The 23,474-nt window shown below is 43.6% G+C and overlaps 1 protein-coding gene across 1 annotated transcript; it reads left to right on the top strand.

Moving 5' to 3' along the window:
* The first annotated feature begins 1,220 nt into the window (after window positions 1-1,220).
* haao (3-hydroxyanthranilate 3,4-dioxygenase) lies at window positions 1,221-22,977 on the top strand. Its single transcript, XM_039738459.1, has 10 exons — window positions 1,221-1,367; window positions 9,057-9,135; window positions 10,468-10,551; window positions 10,632-10,738; window positions 12,038-12,127; window positions 14,978-15,021; window positions 15,867-16,009; window positions 16,158-16,223; window positions 19,207-19,289; window positions 22,756-22,977. Exons 1-10 carry the CDS (start codon window positions 1,285-1,287, stop codon window positions 22,829-22,831), a joined length of 855 nt encoding a protein of 284 aa, XP_039594393.1. The 5' UTR covers window positions 1,221-1,284; the 3' UTR covers window positions 22,832-22,977.
* The last annotated feature ends 497 nt before the right edge of the window (window positions 22,978-23,474 follow it).

Genomic DNA, 23,474 nt, shown 5'->3' with positions numbered 1-23,474 from the left:
TACACAAGGATTTCATAATCTCTTTGTGTCCTGCTAGCCTACCATAGAGTAAAGAATTCCATCCATCCATTCTCCAACCCACTATATCCTAACTACAGGGTCACGGGGGTCTGCTGGAGCCAATCCCAGCCAACACCGGGCGCAAGGCAGGAAACAAATCCTGGGCAGGGCGCCGGCCCATCGCAGGGCACACACACACACCCAGCACACACTAGGGACAATTTAGGATCGCCAATGCACCTAACCTGCATGTCTTTGGACTGTGCTTTGTTGGCACGAAGACTCCTCAGCTCTCTGCTCACCTGGGCTGCTGTAATTGTGAGTGGGGGCGTCTCTGCTATGCTGGCATCAGCAGAAGGATGGGTGGAGGGTGAAGTACTCCGAGGAGAGAGTGGGTTAGGGTGGTCAAACCTGTTAAAGAAGTTGTTTATTTGGTTTGCTCTCTCCACGTCTCTCTCGATGGTGGCACCTCGCTTCGAGCTGCAGCCAGTGATGATCTTCATCCCATCCCACACTTCCATCATGCAACTTCTGCTCCAGCTTTCTCCTGCACTGCTCCTTCTTATCATTTCCTGCTTATCCTGGTTTTTCTGACACTTTGATTTATTTGGCGGGCATGCGGATGCTGTTGTATTTAATTAAAAAAATCCTTATTAAACATGTCAGTGCTTTTCTGTGTTGGTTTGGTTACATGGACTTTTTTCCTAAAAGTTAGAATGACAACTCTGCTTAAACTGAATTAGCCTGGTTTGAGGATGTTACTCTACAAAGAAATCGCCTTTGTAAAACAGAAATTGACTAACAGGTGCATTTCAGGTTGTTAACCGTCATTAGCTGTCGGTAATGTACACCTCAGTAAGTCCTAAAAAGGCGTTTGTCACGCGGCCGGTGCTCCTTGACAGCCGCACTTCTGGCGTGATTTTATTTTACTGTAGTTCTGGCAGTGTGCCCACCTGAGGGTCTCGCTATTCTCGGCACCACTAATTGACGACCTGCAAAAGTGTCGATCTTGTTAACCGGGGGAGTTTGTCTTTAATTAACGAATCGTTCATTAGTCTGTATAGCTCTGTATCCTCAAATACTGCTTGATCGTCGACAAGTGACACGAAATCTAGTATTACCTTAACCCCCATGCTCCTCCCATTTTTATTATTCAAAGTTTGCTTTAGGAAAAAAAAAAACTTGCAAAATATGCAGCGGCCCTCCCCTTCTTCTTTCCCAATTAAAAGCAATGGGAGTGTGGGCGGGCGAGGAAACTGTCCACTTCTTCTCGGTACAGTCACGATGGACGCTCTACTGGTCAATGTCGACAAATGGATCCAGGAGAACGAGGCAGCATTCCTCCCCCCAGTGTGCAATAAACTCATGTGAGTAACGTGCTAAGCAAGGGTTAGAGATGTGCAGGTGCGGTATATCGGGGCCCCCTGGGGGGCTAGGGGATGATTCCAGGGGAAAGGGAAGGGTGGGTTTGATCAGAGTGGACAATCGTGCGGCACCTGAAGGTACGGAGTCCCCAGTAAGAGCGCCGCTGTTTTTTTTTCCGATGACACAGTGACCGCGTGGCCCCGTTTAAAGTTTTCTTTCGACTTCCTCAAAAAACAGTTTCTTAAACGCAAGGTGGTAGCTACAGTAGCCAATAGAAACGCAACATCCAAGAAACGTCATCATGTGACAGGCGGTGCGTCTGATTTTTTTTTCGATCCGATACTGATAGCCAGTAGTGATGCAGCCAGAGTGTTGTCTTGCAATAATCGTTTGTAAAAACTTACAGGGTAAGTGTGGGCCTCAAAAAGTCACATTTTAAAGACTTTGCATTAGTAGACTGTTACATATAGTTCCAAAGATCAGGCTTCTTTGCTTGTTTATTCACAGAAATGATTAAACACGTTGAGTTCCTGCACAACAGCAAGCGTTAGTGTTACATTTTTGTTCACGAAAAAACATGTCAAAAGCATTGCATTTTTTTGGCTGCAAAACCTGCAAAACACTAAAAGTATGTAGTCAGAAGTGTCAAAAAATTTAATAATAATGTAAATACCGAACGAGCGTCGCTTTCGGCTTCACAGTCCGTTTCAATTTCACTACCTGAAGACAAAAACCACTCGGGCATCACAGCAGATGAGAAGCTCCTCAACATCACTGGTCGTATCACTGGGAAGAGCGTGCAGGACTTGGACTGCTTGAAAACGTTTTTTTTTATTTGAACGAGACGCCTTTATTACCAGGAACGCCTACAGGTGATAGGACCTATACCGTGGCTTGGACTACTGCTTTTAGCACTGTTTTAACAGCCTGAGTGACACTCGGGTCTAATGCCAAGAAATGGGATTCAGAGTTAATATATATATATTACAAAATGGACATGGTAAATATTTTGAAAATATGCTCTAAGTATGATGTTAATTCATCAAGCTATAAATGTAATATCAAGCTCCTGAGAACACACTATTGATTATTTTCTATTCAAACAATCACATCAAATTACAATACTAACATTGCCTGGGTACTGCCTGTCCTTATAGAAGGCTTCTTTCTGTAAGAGTAGGCTGCTGCCTGAGCGTCTGTGCACTCCTCTGATCGCCTGCGTTCTGACTCCGAGCGTTCGTCAAAGTAACTGTAGCTGCGTTTACCCAAAACTACCAAAGGTCTGCAGCTTTAATTTGCTTCATGGGATTTTAGCAAAAGTGTGATGGGTTGAAATGATTTCACAGACAAAATATCTTCGTTTTTAAAAGCTTTAGTAAAAATTCAAAGCAAAACAGTTCACACAAAAATATAGAAAAAGTTGGCATCGCAAAGTAAAGTCCTTGTTTAAAGAAAAAATCCACTTTTATCATAGGTGGCCTTGCAGTTACGAGACCCGGATTCGCTTCCCGGGTCCTCCCTGCGTGGAGTTTGCATGTTCTCCCCCATGTCAGCGTGGGTTTCTTCCGGGTACTACGGTTTCCTCCCACAGTCCAAAGACGTGCAGGTTAGGTTCTAAATTGCCCCTAGTGCGTGTGTGCGTGTGTGTGTGTGCGCGCGCCCTGCGGTGCGGTTTGTTTCCTGCCTTGCGCCCTGTGTTGGCTGGGATTGAGTGACCCTGTAGTTAGGATATAGCGGGTTGGATAATGGATGGATGGATTTTGATCATGTTCGTTTCTCTAAATTTTCTCATATAGTCAAACCAGAAAACTGCATGTCTGCCCCATTTACAAACTGCAAACGGGTCTAACAGTCCAGCGAGCAATGAGACGAATTCCAAACTGACTTAATTAACACACGGTATTACTGATATAGCCAAGGCGGTTCAATTTCTGGGTGGTGCAGTGGTTAGCGCTGCTGCCTCGCAGTAAGGAGACCTGGGTTCGCTCCCTGTGTGGAGTTTGCATGTTCTGCCCGTGTCTGCGTGGGTTTCCTCCCACAGTCCAAACAGATCGCATTGGCGATCCTAAATTGTCCAGAGTGTGTGTGTGTGCCCTGCCCCGGGTTTGATTCCGGCCCTGTGTTCCCTGGGATTGACTCCAGCAGACCCCTGTGACCCTGTAGTTAGGATTTAGTGGGTTGGATAATGGATGGATGGTTCAGTTTCACGTTTACTACTGGGGGTAAAAGCTATACCATAATCTATAGCTATGAAATAAAATTATATTCTATTCAAATTAAGCACACACTAATATGAGTTTAAGATTGGCTCTTACAGTGATTTTTATATGTGTTACTAGATTTATGGTGTTTGGTGTGGTGTTTTGCAGTCGATTGATGTTTTTCTTGGGTCGTCCTGAGACGGGTGCGTTACAGTAATCTAGCCGACTGAAAACAAAAGCGTGAACTCATTTTTCTGCATCTTGCAAAGTTATAAGAGATGTAACTTTTTCTATATTTCTTAAGTGAAAAAATGCTGTCCTAGTAATCTGATTAGTATCAATCCATTATCCAAACCGCTATCTCTTAACTACAGGGTCAGCCAATCCCAGCCAACATAGAGCACAAGGCAGGAAACAAACCCTGGGCAGGGTGCCAGCCCACCACAGGGCACACACACACACACCAAGCACACACTAGAGACAATTTAAAATCGCCAATGCACCTAACCTGCATGTCTTTGGGAGGAAACCCACGCAGACATGGGGAGAACATGGAAACTCCATACAGGGAGGATCCGGGAAGCAAACCCAGGTCTCCTTACTGCGAGGCAGCTGCGCTACCCACTGCGCCACCGTGCCACCCCCATCTGATTAATATGTGATTTCAAATATATTAATTCTTAATTTAATTCATTCTGAAACTGGAAGCTGTAGGTATCAGAGGTAACCTACAAAACTGGATCTCTAGTTGGTTAAAAGACAAAGAGGGCAGATAAGAGGAGAACGAGGACATCAGTGGAATCCCTCAGGAATCTGTCCTGGGACCGTTATGTTTTCTGATTTATATCAATAACATTGATTCTGGTATAGTTAGTAAACTTGTCAAATTCACAGGTGACACTAACTAAAATTGGAGGGATGGCAGACACTGAAGAGGTGACATGAGAAGTCAAAGACCTCTGGACAAGTTTCGAGCATCCAGTTTAATGTAGAAAAGTGTAAAGTGCTACACGCAAGCAAAAGAAACATCATTTATAAATACAAGATGGGAGACAGTGAGCTGCAGAAAGCAACCTCTGAAAAGGATTGAGGGGTTTATGTTGAAGCAACATTTTCATTGACTAAGCAATGTGGAGAAGATATTAAAAAGGCAAATAAAGTTTTAAAACTGCTAAATTTGTGACAAGGGGCGTTATGCTCAAACTATATGATGCACTAGACGACGGAGTCACATGCGTTTTCCGTCTCTCCAGTGTATGGATGGAGATACTTTAGCCAATAATGTCAAAACGCTGTCATACATGTGTGTCTAAGGGTCACCTTCCTGGTTCATCTGAGGTTTGAGTGCTACCACTCCAGGACACCAGGGGAGGTGATCACTATCTCAACTGACCATACCCCTTCAAGTCCAGGAGCTATAAAAGCGAGACACTCCTGAGAAGTGGCGTCTCATTCTGGAGAGAAGTGCAATGCCTTACAGAGCTCCGATCCTGTGATAAGACCACTCTCTAGAGCCTATCGCTGTGAGGCCAGTGGCTAAAACCTTAACATGTGCTACCTCTGCACTATCATTTTCAGTTTGTTTCAAGTGAACAGCATGACCAGCGGCTGGCATCCCAATTTTCCATTTGGTTCCTGTCCTTCCCACTTCATCTGAGGGACACTGAAGACCCTACCCACCAACACATTTGTGGGCTCTGTATAATCACACTTTTATTTTGCTGGTTGCAGTTGCTCTCCACTAGGTGCCATGGCCACCGCTTCACATTAGGCCTTTGGGTTAATGGGCTCCTTTGCAGGAATCATCGTCACTTCACACCCCGTGTGTGAGCATCTTCAGACGTGCACTGGTTAGGAGCTCACCTTACTTAGGGTAACTTTGTTATTTCCCCTTTCTGGGGTCAGTGGGCTAAGTCAGGGCTGCTGGTCAGTTAATGAATTGGGCAGTTTGGGCAGCCTGACAGGGCCTTGAGTAATTGGAGAACGTGAGAAACCTCCTTTATCCAAAAGGTACTGGTAGGAGTAACGAGGCTTCCGGTTGTTTGATGACCTCTGTCCATTATCACTGTTTTTCAACGGACCACACGCAGATGACGTGAAAGTCTTCTTTATATCTCCTTTTGCCATATCAGCTTGCCAGTAGTGGGCTGACATCAGCACTTTTATGTTAATGTCTGCAGTAACACACTGTGAGGAAGTATGGTAGTATGGACAGTGAAAGAGCCATTTGCCAGGTATTTAAGTTCTATTAAATGTTTGCCTATATATTAATGCATAGTCCAGTGTTTCCCAATCTTGGTCCTGAGGGCTCACTGGGGCTGCAGGTTTTTGTTCCAACCAGATTCCTAATCAGTGACAGCACCCGATAGCACTGATCTCCTTTAATTAGCTGGTATTATTTTTCTTTTATTCTACATTCAGAAAAGCACAGCAGCATGATTTTTACATGTATAAGACATTGAGAAATGTTTCTGGTTTTGCTATGGGCTCTCTTTTGTTGATTTCGTTATATTTTGCCCTTTCTCTGTGCAGTTTTTCCCCTTCGTTGTATCTCATTAATGACAATTGAAAATGAGCAGAGCAGACACGCGGACAAACAACACGGAATAATCAAAGGCTGCAACTACTTTAGCACCAGACCCACTAATTAGTAAATAATGGATTAATTAAACGATTAGAACACCTAGAAAAGTAGAATGAAAATATTGTTAAAAAGAAAAAAAAATACATTATTCCCATAGAATTGCTTGGTACATTTTAATATATATCCTTATATATAATTTGGTACTATCCGTATGTATGGTGTTTGTATCAACACCCCGTATGTATGGTGTTCGCGTCAATACCTCGACTCAATACAAGTTAGAATCATGCAATGGGACTCTGCCTCTGTAGTTAGAACATAACGTGGGAAATGCGGACGCAGTATTGCATGATTGGCTAAGAACGTTCGAATGCTTCAGTGATGCCGCTGGATGGCCGAGTATAGTAAGTCGGTGTTGGTTCGAGTAGATAACAGTAAGTTCGGTTGGTTTTTGGAACCAGGACTAACATCATCGACTGACTTAAACCCTTCAACAGCTCTGGAACCGTAAGTAATTTAGAGCGTATCGCCATTTGCTTGGTCCGTCGAAATCTATCTTTGGCCAGTTCGGTTTTGGCATCCGTCCTTGTGACATCTACTGGCAAACTGAGTAATGACGGCTGGGTATTAACAACCGTCATTGTTTAAATTTTAGCCGATCTCAGATCTAAAATGACCACGCCAACATACTTATTACTCCGACTCTGATTAGAGTTGTAAAATACGATTTGTTTTGAAAATTTGTTTGCCGGAAAAAATCAAATGAGGTGCGCCGAAGAGCTGAGTTCACGTCTCGCAGCCCCATTTAAACTGGAAGCTCTTCATTACGTCGGCCAAAAAGGTCTGTTTTAAGCACAAATCAGTGCCATGATAACGAAATCATTTCAACGACTTAAAAAAACAAATAACTCTTTGCAGAGAAAGTATGGATTTCAAAAACTTAGAATTTGTAGTCCAATTCAATTGGGCTCCCAGTCACTAGTATATATTGTCAGAGGTGGCTGGGGTGGCGACCCGGCTGGGACGCCCAGGAGGGCTTGCGCCTTCCCCAGACCATCTGGGGGCGACCGCCCTGGTTCCTTTGGGGGCCACGGGTACAGAGCTTTGAAGCTCCACCCTGTAGGGGCCCGTGGTCACCGCCAGGGGGCGCCCCCATGCCTTTGGAGCCCTGAACCTCAGCACTTCCGCCACACCAGGAAGTGCTGGGGGGAAGAAGAACAGGGACACCCGGAGTGCTTCCGGAGATGCAGCTGGCACTTCCACCACACAGGGGCATGTCGGCGGGTGATTGCCGGAACCCACCTGGAGCACATCTGGGTGATAATAAAAGGGCCTGAAGAAGAGGAAGTAAGGCATTGTGTGGCCAGGACTTTGGGGACTTTGGGGGTTTTGTGGTGCTCTTGTGACTGATACTATTGTAAATAAACGTGTTTATGGGTGAAATGAAGTGTCCGCCTGCCTGTCTGTGTCCGGGCCAGCTTCCACAATATATATTGCCACACGTACGATTAGGAGGCAGTCAAAAAGCCTAAAGGTGAGTGAAATATTGTGAAACGAGGGGTTGTCACGTGGTGCTTACCTGAATCTCTTCATCTCTCAACAAGAAAACAGAAGAAAAATAATCACCTCCATTTCCGGGTTTCAAAATGGCCGCTATGACGTCACTTCCGGTGACTTCATTTCCAGTTCCTCCATTATGACATTGTTTCCGGGTCCTGCATTCAACGTCACTTCCTGCCAGCCATTTCCTGTTCCCATAATGCATTCTGTATAAAAATGCCATCTTGTCTCATAAACTTGGTCAAATACTACAATACAGTAATTTTGATCATTTATGTCGCTATTTTGTTTCATTTTTTATATGGGAACGGTCCCCAAAACTTAATTTTTGTGGAAAACTAAGTTTGGTTATATATATATATATATATTTGTAGTTTTCTAATTTCTAATTTCTATTTTGTTCCCAAAATGCAGAACTTGGGAAATAACACATAACTTGATTCGCCTAGGAGTCCAATTAAAAGCAGAAGCTGGTTGGAACAAAAACCTGCAGCCACAGGGGGTCCCCCAGGACCGAGTTTAGGAAACACAGGCATAGTCAATGGGAGGTTCTTATAACCCCAACAAGCTGACTTGGATTGATATATTTTAACTATTTCTATACCCTTTGACTATAGATTAGTCTCAGTTAGTGACCTGCCTTGGCGTAAGTAAGGCATGGAAGGCCTGCAGTTTCAAACTGTGCCTTAACGTGCTTAGTTGTATGCGCAGAGCCGTACATTTAGAACATACTGAATGTGAAGTAAAACATAGATAAATAAAGCATCCTTAGGTATAGAAACCATTAAAGTTCAACAAGAAGAGACATTTTTTTCCGTTTTTTGTCCTTTATTCTACATGTGTAACAACTCTTCTTTATTCTTGTGTGGACAGTTTGATTAAATTTTCACTAAACCTTTTAAAAACTAACCTTTTTAGACGGAGAGTTTTCTTATGGCACACGTCTGACTGGTGCTTGATCCTGGCAGCGACACACAGTAAAAGTTTTTAAGCCTTTTGTGTGTTCATTATTACAACAGGGGCCTGTTTAGCACAAACAGATAAGTGATCGGTAGAAAAAAAGTTACAAAACCTTCAACAAGATGGGCCAATGGTATGGATGCCACCACTTGCTCAATGTGATTAATTGATTTTGAATCCACCACCATCTATGGTTAGGCTGACCAGACTGTCTAGCGTCGTACTCTTATCCCTAATGGTCTTCTGCAAAGCATTTAGGTCTCTTGTGGAAATGAACAGTCCTACCAGTAAGACTCCAGACAGTCTCCAGAAAGCATTCTGTTGGTGTTATCTTGACCCTGTCCTTCTTTTCTGCTAATTGGTAACTCTCTCTTTCTCGGTTTCAGGCACTTCTCCCAGTTGAATGTCATGTTTGTTGGTGGCCCCAACATCAGGAAGGATTATCACATCGAGGAAGGAGAGGAGGTAAAATTCTACTTGGCAACCTTGAGCGATTGGCAGCAGGGGTGATGGTGCTGATAGAGGGCATAGAAAAGAGGGTGTTGGATGGCAGGGTGGTGATAGATGGTAAAACCCTAGATTATTTGTTTAATCCCCAATCTCCGGCTCATTAAAAGACCCTGAAAGGGTCACATGACCCACTAGTGATCCAGCTCTTGGTAAAATATATAAAATAATTTTCTGTACGTTGTGGAAACCAGGGGTGCGTACAGCCGCCCTAACCCGACACAGATGGGCAGAGACACAAGTGCACCACACAAGGCCCTTTATTTCAGAGTTGGAGAGGTGCTTTTTCCTTGCTCCCCAGAACACAGTACAGTAAAGCACCAAAGTGTGCAAACACGGCCCTTTCATTCTTTTCTTTTCCCACTCCTTCTGCCTCCACTCCTCTTCCGACAAACTTCGTCTTTCTTTATCCCGACTCTTGCCCTTTGAGTAGTAGCAGCTGGCTCCTTTTATAGGGCACCTGAAAGTGCTCCAGGTGCTTGTCGACCCAGAACTGCTACAATCAAGGGCTCAGCAAATGTCCAGGCAGGGTTGAGCTTCCATGCTCCAAACCCATGGTCCCTCTGCAAGCTGGTGGGGCTGCCCTCTAGGGTTCCAGGGGAGATCATGTCCTGGATAAACTCTCTCTTTTGGTCCTTCCAGTACAAAGACATCCTGGCCGGGCAAGGGCCTCGGCCGACCACAACAACTGTAAAGATACTGCAGAAATAAAATGCTTTATTGTTTTTCACCAAGATATAACCCACAGTAACAGTTTGCTACTTCCATCTCTTATTGGCTTTGGGTAAAGTTCCCCTGTCACCCCTGCTGCTTTGTGTGATTCACCCGATCCTCTCCTTAACTTGATTCATTCGATCAGACACGCAGCATTAGAACATGGCACCTACTTCAACGTGTTGTGCCAATACAGACAGACTGTAATGGTCCGTGCAAGGAGCATGCTGAAGGTGGAGGTGGGTGGACATTTCACCCCTCAATCTGCCTAGCTGAGCCCTGGCAGACATTATAACAAGTGTTGCTGCCAGTCTGGTGTGGAAATGGGTGATGAAAAACCTTTGACCCCAAAGGAGTAGCCCTTGATGTCTGTTTGAGTATTATCGCATTATTGATCTGCTCTCTTTTTGGGTTCACATGAGGTAAATGAATGCTATTAACCCCTGGGGGGGTGGTGTGGGTGCCACACCAATAAATCACCAAGTCAGCTTCTACCCTCATGGATTCAGATTAGTGTTTAACTCTGGATAAACTGAGCATGAAGTGAACTTTATCCCTGACATATCTGGCTTACAGCTTTTTTACCAGATAAGAGGAGACATGTGTCTAAAGGTCATTGAGAATGGCAAGCACAAGGATGTCCATATTCGAGAAGGCGAGGTGAGTCCAGCTGTTCCCAATGGCTGATTCCAAGTCTGCAGGCACACCTCAAATCAGTCCTCCTGTCTTCTGTTTCACAGATGTTCTTATTGCCAGCCAGAATTCCACACTCCCCACAGCGACAGGCTAACACAGTGGGTCTGGTCATTGAAAGGCGAAGGCTAAAGTCAGAGCTTGATGCGCTCAGGTATGCTGTACCCAGTTTCACCTGATGGGGTCTTGCAGGGGTTTGGAGCCTGAGTGGGGATGCTTTCTAATCTTGTTTTTTTATTAACTTGTGGTTGTCTAGACGAGAAGGGTCTAACTGCAGCCTGCAATATGTATGACACAGGTCAGGTAATGCCCACAACATCAGTCACGAACTGCCCTTTGAGTCAGATAACCCTCCCATAACCATAGTGTAACAAGGCCCTAATGTTAACCATAGTGTAGCTGGACCCTAATGTTAACCATAGTGTAATGGGGCCCTAATGTTAACCATAATGTAACAAGGCCCTAATGTTAACCATAGTGTAACGGGGCCCTAATGTTAACCATAGTGTAGCTGGACCCTAATGTTAACCATAGTGTAATGAGGCCCTAATGTTAACCATATTGTAACAAGGCCGTAATGTGTAACTGGGCCCTAATGTTAACCATAGTGTAACAAGGCCCTAATGTTAACCATAGTGTAACGGGGCCCTAATGTTAGCCATAGTGTAACTGGGCCCTAATGTTAACCATAATGTAACGGGGCCCTAATGTTAACCATAGTCTAATGCAATGGGTGTTTTGTGACTGATGTTGTTGGCATTTTGTGATGTAAGCACATTACATGACTTCACTTATAGATACTGCAGTCTGCAATTACACTCTGTTGATCTTGTCTATGGGTGTGCAATGTCGGTCCTGGAGAGCTGCAGTGGGTGCAGGTTTTTGTTCCAACCTAGTTAATGAGCAGTCAATTATTGCTGATGAAGTACTTATTGCTTAAGTTATAGCTTGATGCTTCATTTTAGTGGTCTCACCTGTTAAGTTTCCCCTCCCTTAATTGCTTATTTCAATCTTAAACAGCTACATTCAGTGTGTTAATGGTTCTTGATTAGCAATAAGATGTAAATGAGAAAGCGGCCGGCAGTTCTCCATCTAGCTTGTTTCCGTTTGTGTTCATCATGCACTTTTTAATTTGATTTAATAAAACACTTAATAGAAGAATGTGACAGACTAAAAATGATCAGTTTTAGGCTTCAAATCATTTGGACACAAAATAAGAATCTAACATTGTAGACTAACAAGCCATAAAATGTAATAAGGTCTAAGATTGGCAATCATTGGTTTCTAATGAAGCAATTGGGTTGGAACAAAAACCTGCAGCCGCTGCGGCTCTCAAGGTCCGACTTTGCCTACCCCTGGTCTAGACGCACATGCTGCAGGTGTGCCAACTGCCAGCAGAGGGTGCAAATGGCTGCCTGGCCTGTTCTTAGGGTTGCGCTCTTGTCTCTTGCAGATACTACATGGATGGGACCACAGATGTGCTGTTTGAACGCTGGTTCTACTGTGAAAATCTGGGCGTGCAGCTGGTTCCAGTCATCCAGGAGTGAGAGATTTTCTTTTTTTAATAATCTTTCATTTGTTGGCCACCCTGTTTCATGAATCTGGTTGATTGTGTGTATGGAAGTAGCAAATACCTCAGATGACAGGTGTTGTGTCCTCCAAGCTATGGCTAACATTGCCTTCTAAGCTTCTGTTTAGTAAAGTTAGGACTATTGGGTGGGAAAGAAAAGATGATTTTTGACCATAAAGAGTCCATCAATCTATCAGATTCAAATTCCTTGTCAGTGTTACATGATGCTATAGCAAAAGACAGTAGCTGGAATAGAATGAGGTACACAGGTACGCAAAGTCACAAGGCATGACAGAAATTCTGTAAAAATAATAATAATAATAATAATGCATTTAAAAATTAGTAACAAGATTGGAAAGACACAAACTAATGGAAGATAGCAAAAAAAATTGCATGAGTTAAACAGGCTTTTGAGTTAGAAAAATTTATAGAAAACCAAGTGGCTCTGAGGCTAGGGATTGCTGGTTCGAATCCCATAAATGCCAGAAGTGAGTGACTCTACTCCATTTGGGCCCCTGAGCAAGGCCCTTAACCTGAAATTGTTCTGTCGTTGGTATGACGTTAATCTTCATCCATCCCTACAAACATGGAAATGTGCAGGGTTGGTGGCAGGATTGGCTCTCCTGCCACCGTAAAAAAACTCACACTGTTCAGTGCACTCAGGTCCCAATCCAGGTGGTTCACCATGTGATTGGTGCGGCAACATGCTATCAGCACATGCTTCCAACCAGATTAGTGTAAAATTAAGGTAATACCAGGAGATTTAACCAAAATTACTAAAATCTGCAGCCACTGTTCATGCCACAGAGAAGTGGACTCTGGTCCAAGACACATCACATATGGTCATGGCTGCCATGCGCAGTGCAGTCATTTTAGAAAGAAAAAAGCATAATACATAAATTCAATACACATTTAAAGCAGTACCTTTCACATCATGCTATATCTGTGCACATGTAGACAATATAATGTGCTGAAGCCACACTAAAGGTTTTAGGTGCCATTCTTTAATAACAGATGACACAACTGCACCACTCTGAAGAGAGTACTGTACTGCAAGATGATCATCCCTCTGTCTGTCCTTCTCTTTTCCATTCCTCCTTTTCTGTTCCAGGACTGAGAACAGATGATCTCGGTGGTTTAGGGAGTAAGCCTGTGCCAGCACTGAACAGGGCAACAATCAGGTCAGGTTGGGGAGCGTGCATTGGTACAGCATGTTGCCACACCCACCACACAACAAAACAGCTTGGGATACTGGTTGGCAACCCCCCAGGCAGACACGTGGTCCAGTCCCTCCCTCCAAAAATGACCCTCTATCTGCCACAGCCAGCTTTAACATGGACCTTGGCCTGGTGCAGCCGCTCTGGTCCCCAACAATGAGGATCCTGTGAGCCAGATCACCCTTGGGAAACTGTGCCACATAGCTATAGTGCCATAACTGACGCTCCCTCACAATGCAGGTAATGTGCCTCATCTGGGACTCCATGTGAAACCGCTCATTCGACACAAAGTCAGACCAGCGGTACCCAAGGATTCACCGAAGAGACACAGTACCAAAGGAGTCTAGTCTTCGTCTCAGGTCACTGGATAGCATCCATGTCTCACAACCATATAGCAAGACAGGAAGCACCAGGACTCCAAAGACTTGGACCTTCGTCCTTTTGCAGAGATATTGGGAGCACCACACACCCCTTTCCAGCGACCTCATGACACCCCATGCTTTTCACAATCTGTCTACTGACTTCGTAGGACGAGTCACCAGAAAAATGAATGTCAGTGCATTCAGGAAAACAATGCATCACAGGAAATAAACGCCCACATTGACGCACACCAGTCAACGCTAGAGTGACTAGCTAAACTAGCATCTAAGTTTTTGAGGTGTGAAGGTATGAGAAAAAGTCCTTGTGGATTTCCCATCTGTCCCATAACTAGACAATGAATAGAACCCAAGTTAACAAATTTGTTAACAATTCCACCTTGAAACTGAACTTCCATATAATATTTTTTAAGCTGATGAAAATGATAGTACCTGCTTACCCAAAGGCCCACAGTTTTACATACTAATAATAATATTTTTTTACATTTATATAGTGTTTTTCTCACTACTGAAAGTGCTTTACATAGTGAGTGGGGAGCCATCTTCAACCACCACTAATGTGTAACATTCTCCTGGGTGATGTGACGGCAACCATTTTGCGCCAGCATAACACATTAGGTGGTTAAGGGGTGAGAGATAATTAGCCAATCAGAGACAGGGGATGATTACAGGTCACTGCACTAAGGAACTGGGATCCACATTCAGACCAGAGGGTAAGCTCCCCCTGCTGGCCTCACCAACAGTTCTTCTAACAGCAACCCAAGCTTTTCCTGGTTGGTCTCCCATCCATGTACTGGCCGGGCTTCAGGTGGACTACCTATTGTTCTGGTTATTTTGTTTTCATATTCTAGTAATAGTTTTCATGTTATCTAATAATAAAATGATGATTTCTTTTAGATATAGAACAAATAACTTCTCCAATTAAAATTAAACATATATTTACATTTTGTTTGTTTTCTTTCACTTACAATATGGAACATATTTTCTCACACCTCAGACTCTCGGATTTTGTCATCTCTCTAAAGCTATGATTCTAGGAAGCTTGTGGTGCCATTGTTCTGTGTGTGGACTGAGGTGTGAAAAGTTAGATTTTTAGCTGTCTATAAGCTAGTGTGTGTGTGTTTGAATAGAGAAGGTGGGATGTGTGAGAGGTGGTTCATTAAACAGCTCTAGCTCTCAGTGTCATAAAGAGCAGCTCCTCAAGATACCTTCATTCTGTTCCCTTCCAGGTTTTTTAACTCCAAGCAGAGCAGAACAGGCATACCAGATCCAGGTATACTGGCCATGTTGGTGCACAACATGAGAGGAAGGAAAGCACACGGCATTTTCTATTTCGGTTTTACAATGATCATAGGCTTCAATTGTCCATTCTGGGAAGCAGTTGTGCAAATTTCAGTCACTCCTTTCCATATTTTGGTCCAGCTCCTCATTGTTAGAATTTTAAGTATAACTCTTCCAAACAGTTTGACGTATTCAGTCCAACTCTGACCCACAAGAGTTTACTCGTTCCTTTTGACTCACGGTGCTGGCCTCATAGACAACTTCAGCCCTTCTCGAACTTCTCTTGTCTAATGACAGTTCAGCTATTTTGTTTTAACTCCCCAAGCAGCTTCTGAGACTACTTGACCCAAATTTCACTCCTCTTATCGAAAGACAACTCTCTAATTTGTCGTGATCCATGGCCCAGCTCTTCAGATCACTTGAATCTATCTTCCAGTTCCTTTTCTATATTGCCAATTCAGTAATTTATTTTAATTCATGTTTCATCTCCTAACACTACTTGACTCACATCTCACTCCTCTTGTTTAAAGACAGCTCAGTCTTGACTTGTGGTCTGGTTTTTTGGACCACTGTACTCAACTCTAGTGTCCCAAGTCCAACTGCTTCAATCCCACTTTTCATTAATGATCCAACCAATCAGGACTGAGCACTGGCCTTGTCTCATTTGGTCTTGCTGGTAGTTTGCCAAGTCTGTCTTGAAATCCTAAGGTCAGAGAAGCACAATCAACTTCTCTAGTTGGATAGACCATGACAGGCGTGACAATTAAGTCTGATGTTCCCCAACCACCTCTCGTGATAGTCGCTGTCTTCAGTGGAGCTTGTCTCATTGTGTTCCAGAGGATCTTCGCAAGGAGCTTCCCTTCCCCTTCAACAATACTCGCTTGATGAATCCTTTCTTGTTAAAAGAGTGGATTGTGAAGCACAAGAATGATTTGGCAAAAAAGCCCGTGGACATGTTTGGAGTTCATTTTGAAACTGAGGTATACACTTTTTTTTTTTCTCTCCATGTGGTCATGGGTGTTTTTTGGGTATGTACTAACTAAAGCTTATAGAATCCTCCAGTTGGGAACTGTGAATGAGGAAAACTGTGATTTCCCCAAAATTGCTCAAATGGTTTGTGTCCAATAGGTGGTGATGTATGGCGAGGGAGAGAGTGAAGGACAGAAACGCTCAGACATATGGATCTGGCAGCTGGTAGGTCAGCCCTTTACTGTTAGTTGTCTCTTGCATGGTGCGAAGAACCGGAGGGGCACGTTGCTTTCTCTTCTTTGCCTGATCATGTGAATAATAATTTGCTTCCTGCGTCTTGTTACATAGGTGTGATGCACACATCAAATAGAACTCAGAAAAACAAGATTTTTATCGCTTTCCCTATTCGGCTGGCCGTATAGGACTGTTTCATTTATGTTAGGTAGAATGCCCAGAGGGGACTGGGCGGTCTCATGGTCTGGAATCCCTACAGATTTTATTTTTTTCTCCAGCCGTCTGGAGTTTTTTTTGTTTTTTCTGTCCACCCTGGCCATCGGACCTTACTCTTATTCTATGTTAATTAATGTTGACTTATTTTATTTTCTTACTGTGTCTTTTATTTTTCTATTCTGCATTATGTAAAGCACTTTGAGCTACATTTTTTTTCTATGAAAATGTGCTATATAAATAAATGTTGTTGTTGTTGTTGTTGTTGTCAGCAACTTCTATGAAGTTCATTATGGGTTTGAATTGCAAATCAGCTGCCACGTGTACTGAACTCCATTTCAAGGGGCTGCAGGTTTTTGACCCAACTGGAATTACGTTTAATTAAAGGCTAAGTCTAGTGGACTTAATGACTGGCCAAGTCAAAGGTTCAGTCGGCAGGGTAAGGGTGGGCAGATTTGGGGATGTAGGTGAAACAAATCTAGAGGGGCAGCATTGTGTTATGAAATGCTATCATGACTCAGCAGATGGTTTTAAAAATAGCCTGCAAGATGTCACTGTGAGTTTCACTTTAGCACTGTCTATTCAGTGTTTCCGCTAAATGTTTGACTTCTGCTTTAATAATGATGGGTACTTATGGTGACTATAAAAACACAATGCTGAATCACAATGGATTTCATCTGGCTCTTTTGACACTGATCAACAGAAGAAGAATCTTTAACGTCAAAACATATCTCTGCCAAGTGGTCTAAATTACAAATGTAAAACACAAAATAATTAACTCTCCTAAGTATTCACCATCTTTAATACGATGCACCTAAATCAATACTAGTGCAGCAAGTCGGTTTTTATGTAGAAGTCCCATAATTTGTTCAGTGGAGGTCACCTGTCTGGGGTTTCAATTGCTTGCAGTATAAATGCAGTACATATCAAAGGTCCAACTTGTGGTGAGTTAGAATGGTGGCCTAACCAACACAATGAAGACAACTATGTGAAAAGGTGATGGAAAAGCAGGCGTTGGAAACAAGAAAATATCCAAGTCTCTGAATATCACTAGGAGTCCAGTGAAATCAGACATTAAAAGAAGAGTATGACACAGTTGTGTATCTGTTAGAGCAGGCTGTTCTCAAAAAGTGAAAGATTGTGTAAGACCACCCAGAGACGTGACAGGTCTGAGGGAGTTTTGAGATCTATTGGACGAGTCTGGAGAAACTGTGCAGACAACAACTGGTACCCGGCTGTCTCATCAGTCATAACTTTGTGAGATAGTATATATATATATAGTAATAATAATATGCCCAAGACATCATAAAGGTTTGGGGCAGCCACCCATATATTGTTTTTCCCAGCTGCAAAAGGGTTTGTTGTATCATAAATCTCAAGTGCATTTTCCAGAGTCCAAACTAGAACTGGCTATAGTAGCCCAAGATGGAGGCTTTAAAGGCCTGGAGAGGAACTGATGTCATCAAAATGGCCGGAACCAAAAGTGACGTCAGCAAAGGGGCCATCTTTGGAAGCGATGTCCGCAAAGGGGCCGGCTTCGGAAGTGACGTCTTCTGAGACGCCGGAACCTTGCAGGAGTTCCCGGGAAAGGTCTGTAGGGAACTGAGAAAGACAGTCAGCGCACTCCGCCACCCCCTGGTCAGATGTTTCGTTACACTTACTCAGGCCCTTTAGCTGCCTCCTACTCGCACGTGTGTGACTATATACATATATAATCCTAAGCCTAAAAGTGCAACGATTTATTTTATGTGACTTTTTGTGTCACGTTTTTTGCCACACTTTAAATGGGGCTTATTTTTAAAGCTAAATATATATGTTTGGTAGCCTTCTTTTCAGAATTTATCAAACTTTAATGTGATGTTGTTAGATTTTCAGATTCTTATTCCGTTTTTAAATTATAAACTAAAAAAATATCAAGAACTCATGTCCCTCAAGGCGAAACTTTGTGCCAAAAGATTTAACCATGCCTGGGGCCGGAAATAAAAGACAAAGAGTAGGACAGCTGCTGTACAGGCTTTTAAATGTTCAAAGCGCCATGCACCAGGGTGGCAGCCCCTTTTATAATGTGCTCCAGGTGCCTCCCCATAATCTTCCGCCGGCACTCCCCAGTAAAATTTGAAAATAAAGAGCACATCCTCTGGTAATGTACTACTCTGTTTGTTGTTACGGCTTTTTAAAATGGCTAACCTTGCTTGGCCAAGTAAATAATTTAAAAATTGAAGTTTTGATTTTTTGTTATATTTCATGCCCCAAATTAATCTCTGATCATTAAATGTAACAGTAAATTTTTCACATAATTTCCGAAAATGCAAAAACAGATTTTTCACTCTTGTGTAATATAAGAATAAATGATAAGAGGTTTCTTTCTCCCCACAGAAAGCACATTTGTCGGTCACATCACTTTGAGAAATTTTGAACTGTAAATGTAAAGAAGGAAACAATAAACAAGAATATGAAAAGACTTCAGTTAAAAGACAAAATTGGCATCCGATCAAGAAGACTGGCTGGATCAAATAAACAGCAGTAATTTTGTCTGAAATGCCTGGGCTAAGGGATGAGTTATACGTATATAAGTCAATAAGAGCTTTTTATGAATAAACACAAACAACATCTCCTTGTGGCCGAGAAAACAAAGAACCAGAACAAAACGTGACACAGTACTGTATATGTTGAACTGGAACCCGGTGCCAACACTTTGGTAGTGAAATGTCACTCCAGAGAGCCTGCATTTAAACTCTTGTCCAACTTGTTTATCTTGCAGGAAGGCAGCTCTCAGGTGACCCAAGCAGGAAAGAGTGTCACCCTGGCCTCAGGAGACAGCCTTCTTATCCCGGAAAACAACAAGTGAGTAAAATAATGAAAATAAGGTCCAATTGAGAGCATTTCTGTAGAAGGGGCAGGCTGAGATCTCATTTCTCCTTTTCTTTGCCTCGTTTGACTAGTTTCACTTCTCCTTTCATTGCCTGCATTTTTCACACTCAAGTAATGCTTGACATGCAAAGTATAAATCTCCCCATTTGCCGGAGATACTATTTATGCAGACCACTTGTGTGTGTTGGTTGCTCTTGTAAGAACACGCTAAGAGCCTGAGGTTGAGGCAGACGCGTGGGTGCTTTAATGTCTCTTAGCCAAACTGATCACAGGGACACAGAAGGAGAGCGGCTCCATCTGACACATTTTTAACAATCGCAAGGCCATGTCTGTTTGGTGGCCACATTTTCTAAGCCCCCCCATTAGCATTAAAACAAATATCCAACTGGAATGGTGATCAGCAGCAAGCCTGGAGACTTTTGAGGTAATCATACACCCCAAAACAATGCTGCATAGCTCTCTCTCTCAATTACTTTTAGCCAATGAATTATTCAATAGAAGTGTTTATCTATCTATCTATTGTTTTAGATAGGGGGCACTATCTCTCCGTGAGACCCTTGTCCAAGATGCCAGACACCAGATAAAAGTCCAAAAGATGACTTTATTTATAAGCAACAGTGCACAAAGCACCCCCACTATACTCATTCAATAAACACAATAATAAATCAATAATCACTCCTAGACGCGTTGCCACCCTTCCACCCAGCTCAGCTCGCCGTCTGGGAGCTGCCACAGTCCTTTTATATTCCCTGACCTGGAAGTGTTCCCAATCCCCAGTCCATGTGATCTCCCATCACCTCCTGGGTCAGATAAAAAGTAATTTTCTTCACCCCGGAAGTATGTCATTCCCCTTGTCCATGTGAATCGGACGTAGTTCTGGGGCGTAAGGCAAATAACCATCGTTCCTCCCTGCAGCGTCTCCTAGTGGCCCCCATGGTATCCAGCAGGGCTGTGTATAACAAATCTAAATGTCCATGATGCCCTGCTGGTCTTCGGGGCACCTCCATACTGCAGGGAGGGCTCCACCTGGCGGCTTGGGGGTATTGGCTGGGATGAACGGCCGGCCATACACCACACTATCTATCTATCTATCTATCTATCTATCTATCTATCTATCTATCTATCTATCTATCTATCTATCTATCTAATAATAGTAATAATAATCTAATCTATCTATCTATCTATCTATCTATCTATCTATCTATCTATCTATCTATCTATCTATCTATCTATCTATCTATCTATCTATCTATCTGTTGTGGACTTGAACCCAAACACAGACAGACGGACATCTTAAGTTCACCACACACATGTTTATTTTACAATATTTACAGTGCACTCCCCAGTGCCTCTTGCACCGTACCCCAATGTCCAGGCCTCACAGTCCTTTGTGCCTTTTCTTCTCCTGGTCGCCTCCTGACCTCTCTCCAGCTCCGTCTCTCTTCCACCCGACTTCTGCTCTCGACTGAAGGGAGGCGGCCCCTTAAATAGGAACCTGGATGGGCTCCAGCTGCTTCCCGGCATTCCTCCGAAGACACGCCCCAGTGTGGTGGAAGTGCCGGCTGCGCACCCGGAAGCCCTTCGGGTGTCCCCTGTCTTCTTCCCCCCAGTACTTCCTGGTGTGGCGGAAGTGCTGGGCTCCAGACTTCTACAGGCACCGGGGCGCCACCTGCCGGTGGCCACGGGCCCCTACAGGGCTGGGCTTTCAAACCCTCTACCCGTGGTCCCCAACATAACCAGGGTGATCGCCCCCTCGCGGTCTGCAGTAGGCACAAGCCCTCCTCCGGTCCTTCTGGGTGTCCCGGCCGGGCTCCAGCCTCAGCCAGATGCCACACTATCTATCTATCTATCTATTATATAGTGCCTTTCATATCTATCTATCTATCTATCTATCTATCTATCTATCTATCTATCTATCTATCTATCTATCTATTGTCAATATTTGCAGTGTTGGCCCTTCTTTCTTTTTCAAGACCTCTGCAATTCACCCTGGCATGCTGTCTGTCCATCAACTTCTGGGCCAAATCCTGACTGATGGCAGTCCATTCTTGCAGAACCAATGCTTGGAGTTTTTTAGAATTTGTGGGTTTTTGTTCTTCTGAGAGCAACTTCTCCCAACCATCCAAGAACAGTTTGGTGGCCCACTATGCCTTTGCCAACATGATGGAGTATTGTGCCATAAGACAACAGTGAGAACTTAGTGGCTTGGGGAACAAAACATCGAACTGTTTGGTCATTGGCCAGGAAACTCCCCAGACCTTAATCCCAGTGAGAACTTGTGGTCAATCCTCAAACAAAAACCCACCAATTCTGACAAACTCCAAGCATTGATTATTTAAGAGTGGACTGCCATCAGTCAGGATTGGGGCCAGATGTTGATTGACAGCCTGCCAGGGTGAATGGCAGAGATCTTGAAAAAGAAAGAAGGGCCAACACTGCAAATATTGACTCTTTGCATAAACTTCACGTAACTGTCAATAACAGCCTATGAAACTTCTGAAATGCTTGTAATTCTACTTCAGTATACTAAAGAAACGTCTGACAAAAAGACTTAAAAACAATAAAGCAGCAAACTTTGTGAAATCCAATACTTGTGTCATTCTCTGAACTTTTGTCCATGACTGTGCACAGCTCCCACACTCACACTATCACAGACACAATGAATACATGAACACGTCACACATCCACACTCACATAAGACAGGCTTGACTACCCATGCACGCTTTCATAAGCAGATATGCACAGTCCCCTAAGCATATTTCCAAATGCACACTCATTTACATTCCTTTGAAACTGCACATATTGGTTAACTGCTCAAACATGCACTCAAATGCATGTCTGTACAACTAATATATGCACTCAGATTTACACACAGTCATTCCCTGAGGTGTACATATGTCCATTTATGTACATACAGAGTGTCAAAGCTGTACATGCAAGTGTATATACATACCTGCATATACTGTACACACTGAGTCTCAGGCCTGCATGCACACGCATTTCATTTAAACATCCTTGGCAGAGAAATGCACACACGCACACTCTCATACATACGTGCTTGCTGACCTGCACCAGTCACGTAAAAGCATGCCCGCTCGACTCTCATATACACACGCCCGCACACTGAGATACCCGCACACTTTGACAAGTGCATACTCCAGAGGTGGCATTTCCGGGCACGGGCACATTCCCTCTGTGACTGGCACTTGTCTGGCAGGTCTGTCAGGATGTTGATGGACCCTCACGCTCACCTTTTCCTTGACTCTCACTTTATTTTTACTTCTTATTTCCATTTCTAACCAAACAAGAGGGTTTGCCCCCTTTGATTCCAAGTCCCTCTAAGCCGTTTAATTAGAGGAGGGCTCCACAGTGGCAGTTTTCGAGGAGTCGTCTGTTGCCTCTGCCCATGAGCACAATTTCTTCTCTCTTGTCTTTGCAGATACCTCTGGTGCAGGAGTGCGGGCAGCATGGCTCTGTTTGTGGTTCAAGACCCTGAGAGGAAGAGGCCGTACTGATGAGGAAACACAGCCACTGCCTCCTGTGGACACCTGAGAACTGGCAGAATGTGTCACAAAGCCGGTGCCCAGGCTGCCTGAATGACATTCCATTGCATTGATTTTTAGCAATGCGATTAAGTGACATAAAGGCTTTGGAAACACAACCTCAGTGTCTTGGCTCTAATGAATCTGGTGGACAACTCCATTATTATTGTGTCTGTTTTGATACTCAGGGTGGGCTTTTGGGTGCTGAAGAGAAGTTCAGCAGCAGACCACAAGAATAAAGACACAAGGGGCTGAGGAAGCTGAAATGGGCAGACAAAACGCGTCGCCCTCGCTGTCAGATGTCACCCTGAGGGTGTTCGACAAGTCACAGGCAATACAGGGGAACGCAATGGTAACCAATATCCCACCATTATAAAATCTCTCATCTTCTCAGACAGCATTTCTAAGCTTCATTTTTGCAAGAAGTCATTAACCTTGGATTTGTTACCTACACAGTCCCAATGAGGTGACGCCGTATAAAGAAATATATTGAAGCCAAAATGAGAGATGGGAGCCTCTAGGCCAGTCTTTCTCAAATTGTTTTGGGACCAAGGAGTCAAAGACAGGGAGGACTGCCTACGGTAACAGATTACTGTAAATTCTGGATAACAATTAC

Source organism: Polypterus senegalus, chromosome 16 (genome assembly GCF_016835505.1).
Source record: "Polypterus senegalus isolate Bchr_013 chromosome 16, ASM1683550v1, whole genome shotgun sequence".
In the NCBI taxonomy this organism is placed as follows: domain Eukaryota; kingdom Metazoa; phylum Chordata; class Cladistia; order Polypteriformes; family Polypteridae; genus Polypterus; species Polypterus senegalus.
This window is presented reverse-complemented; position numbering and strand designations above follow the sequence as displayed.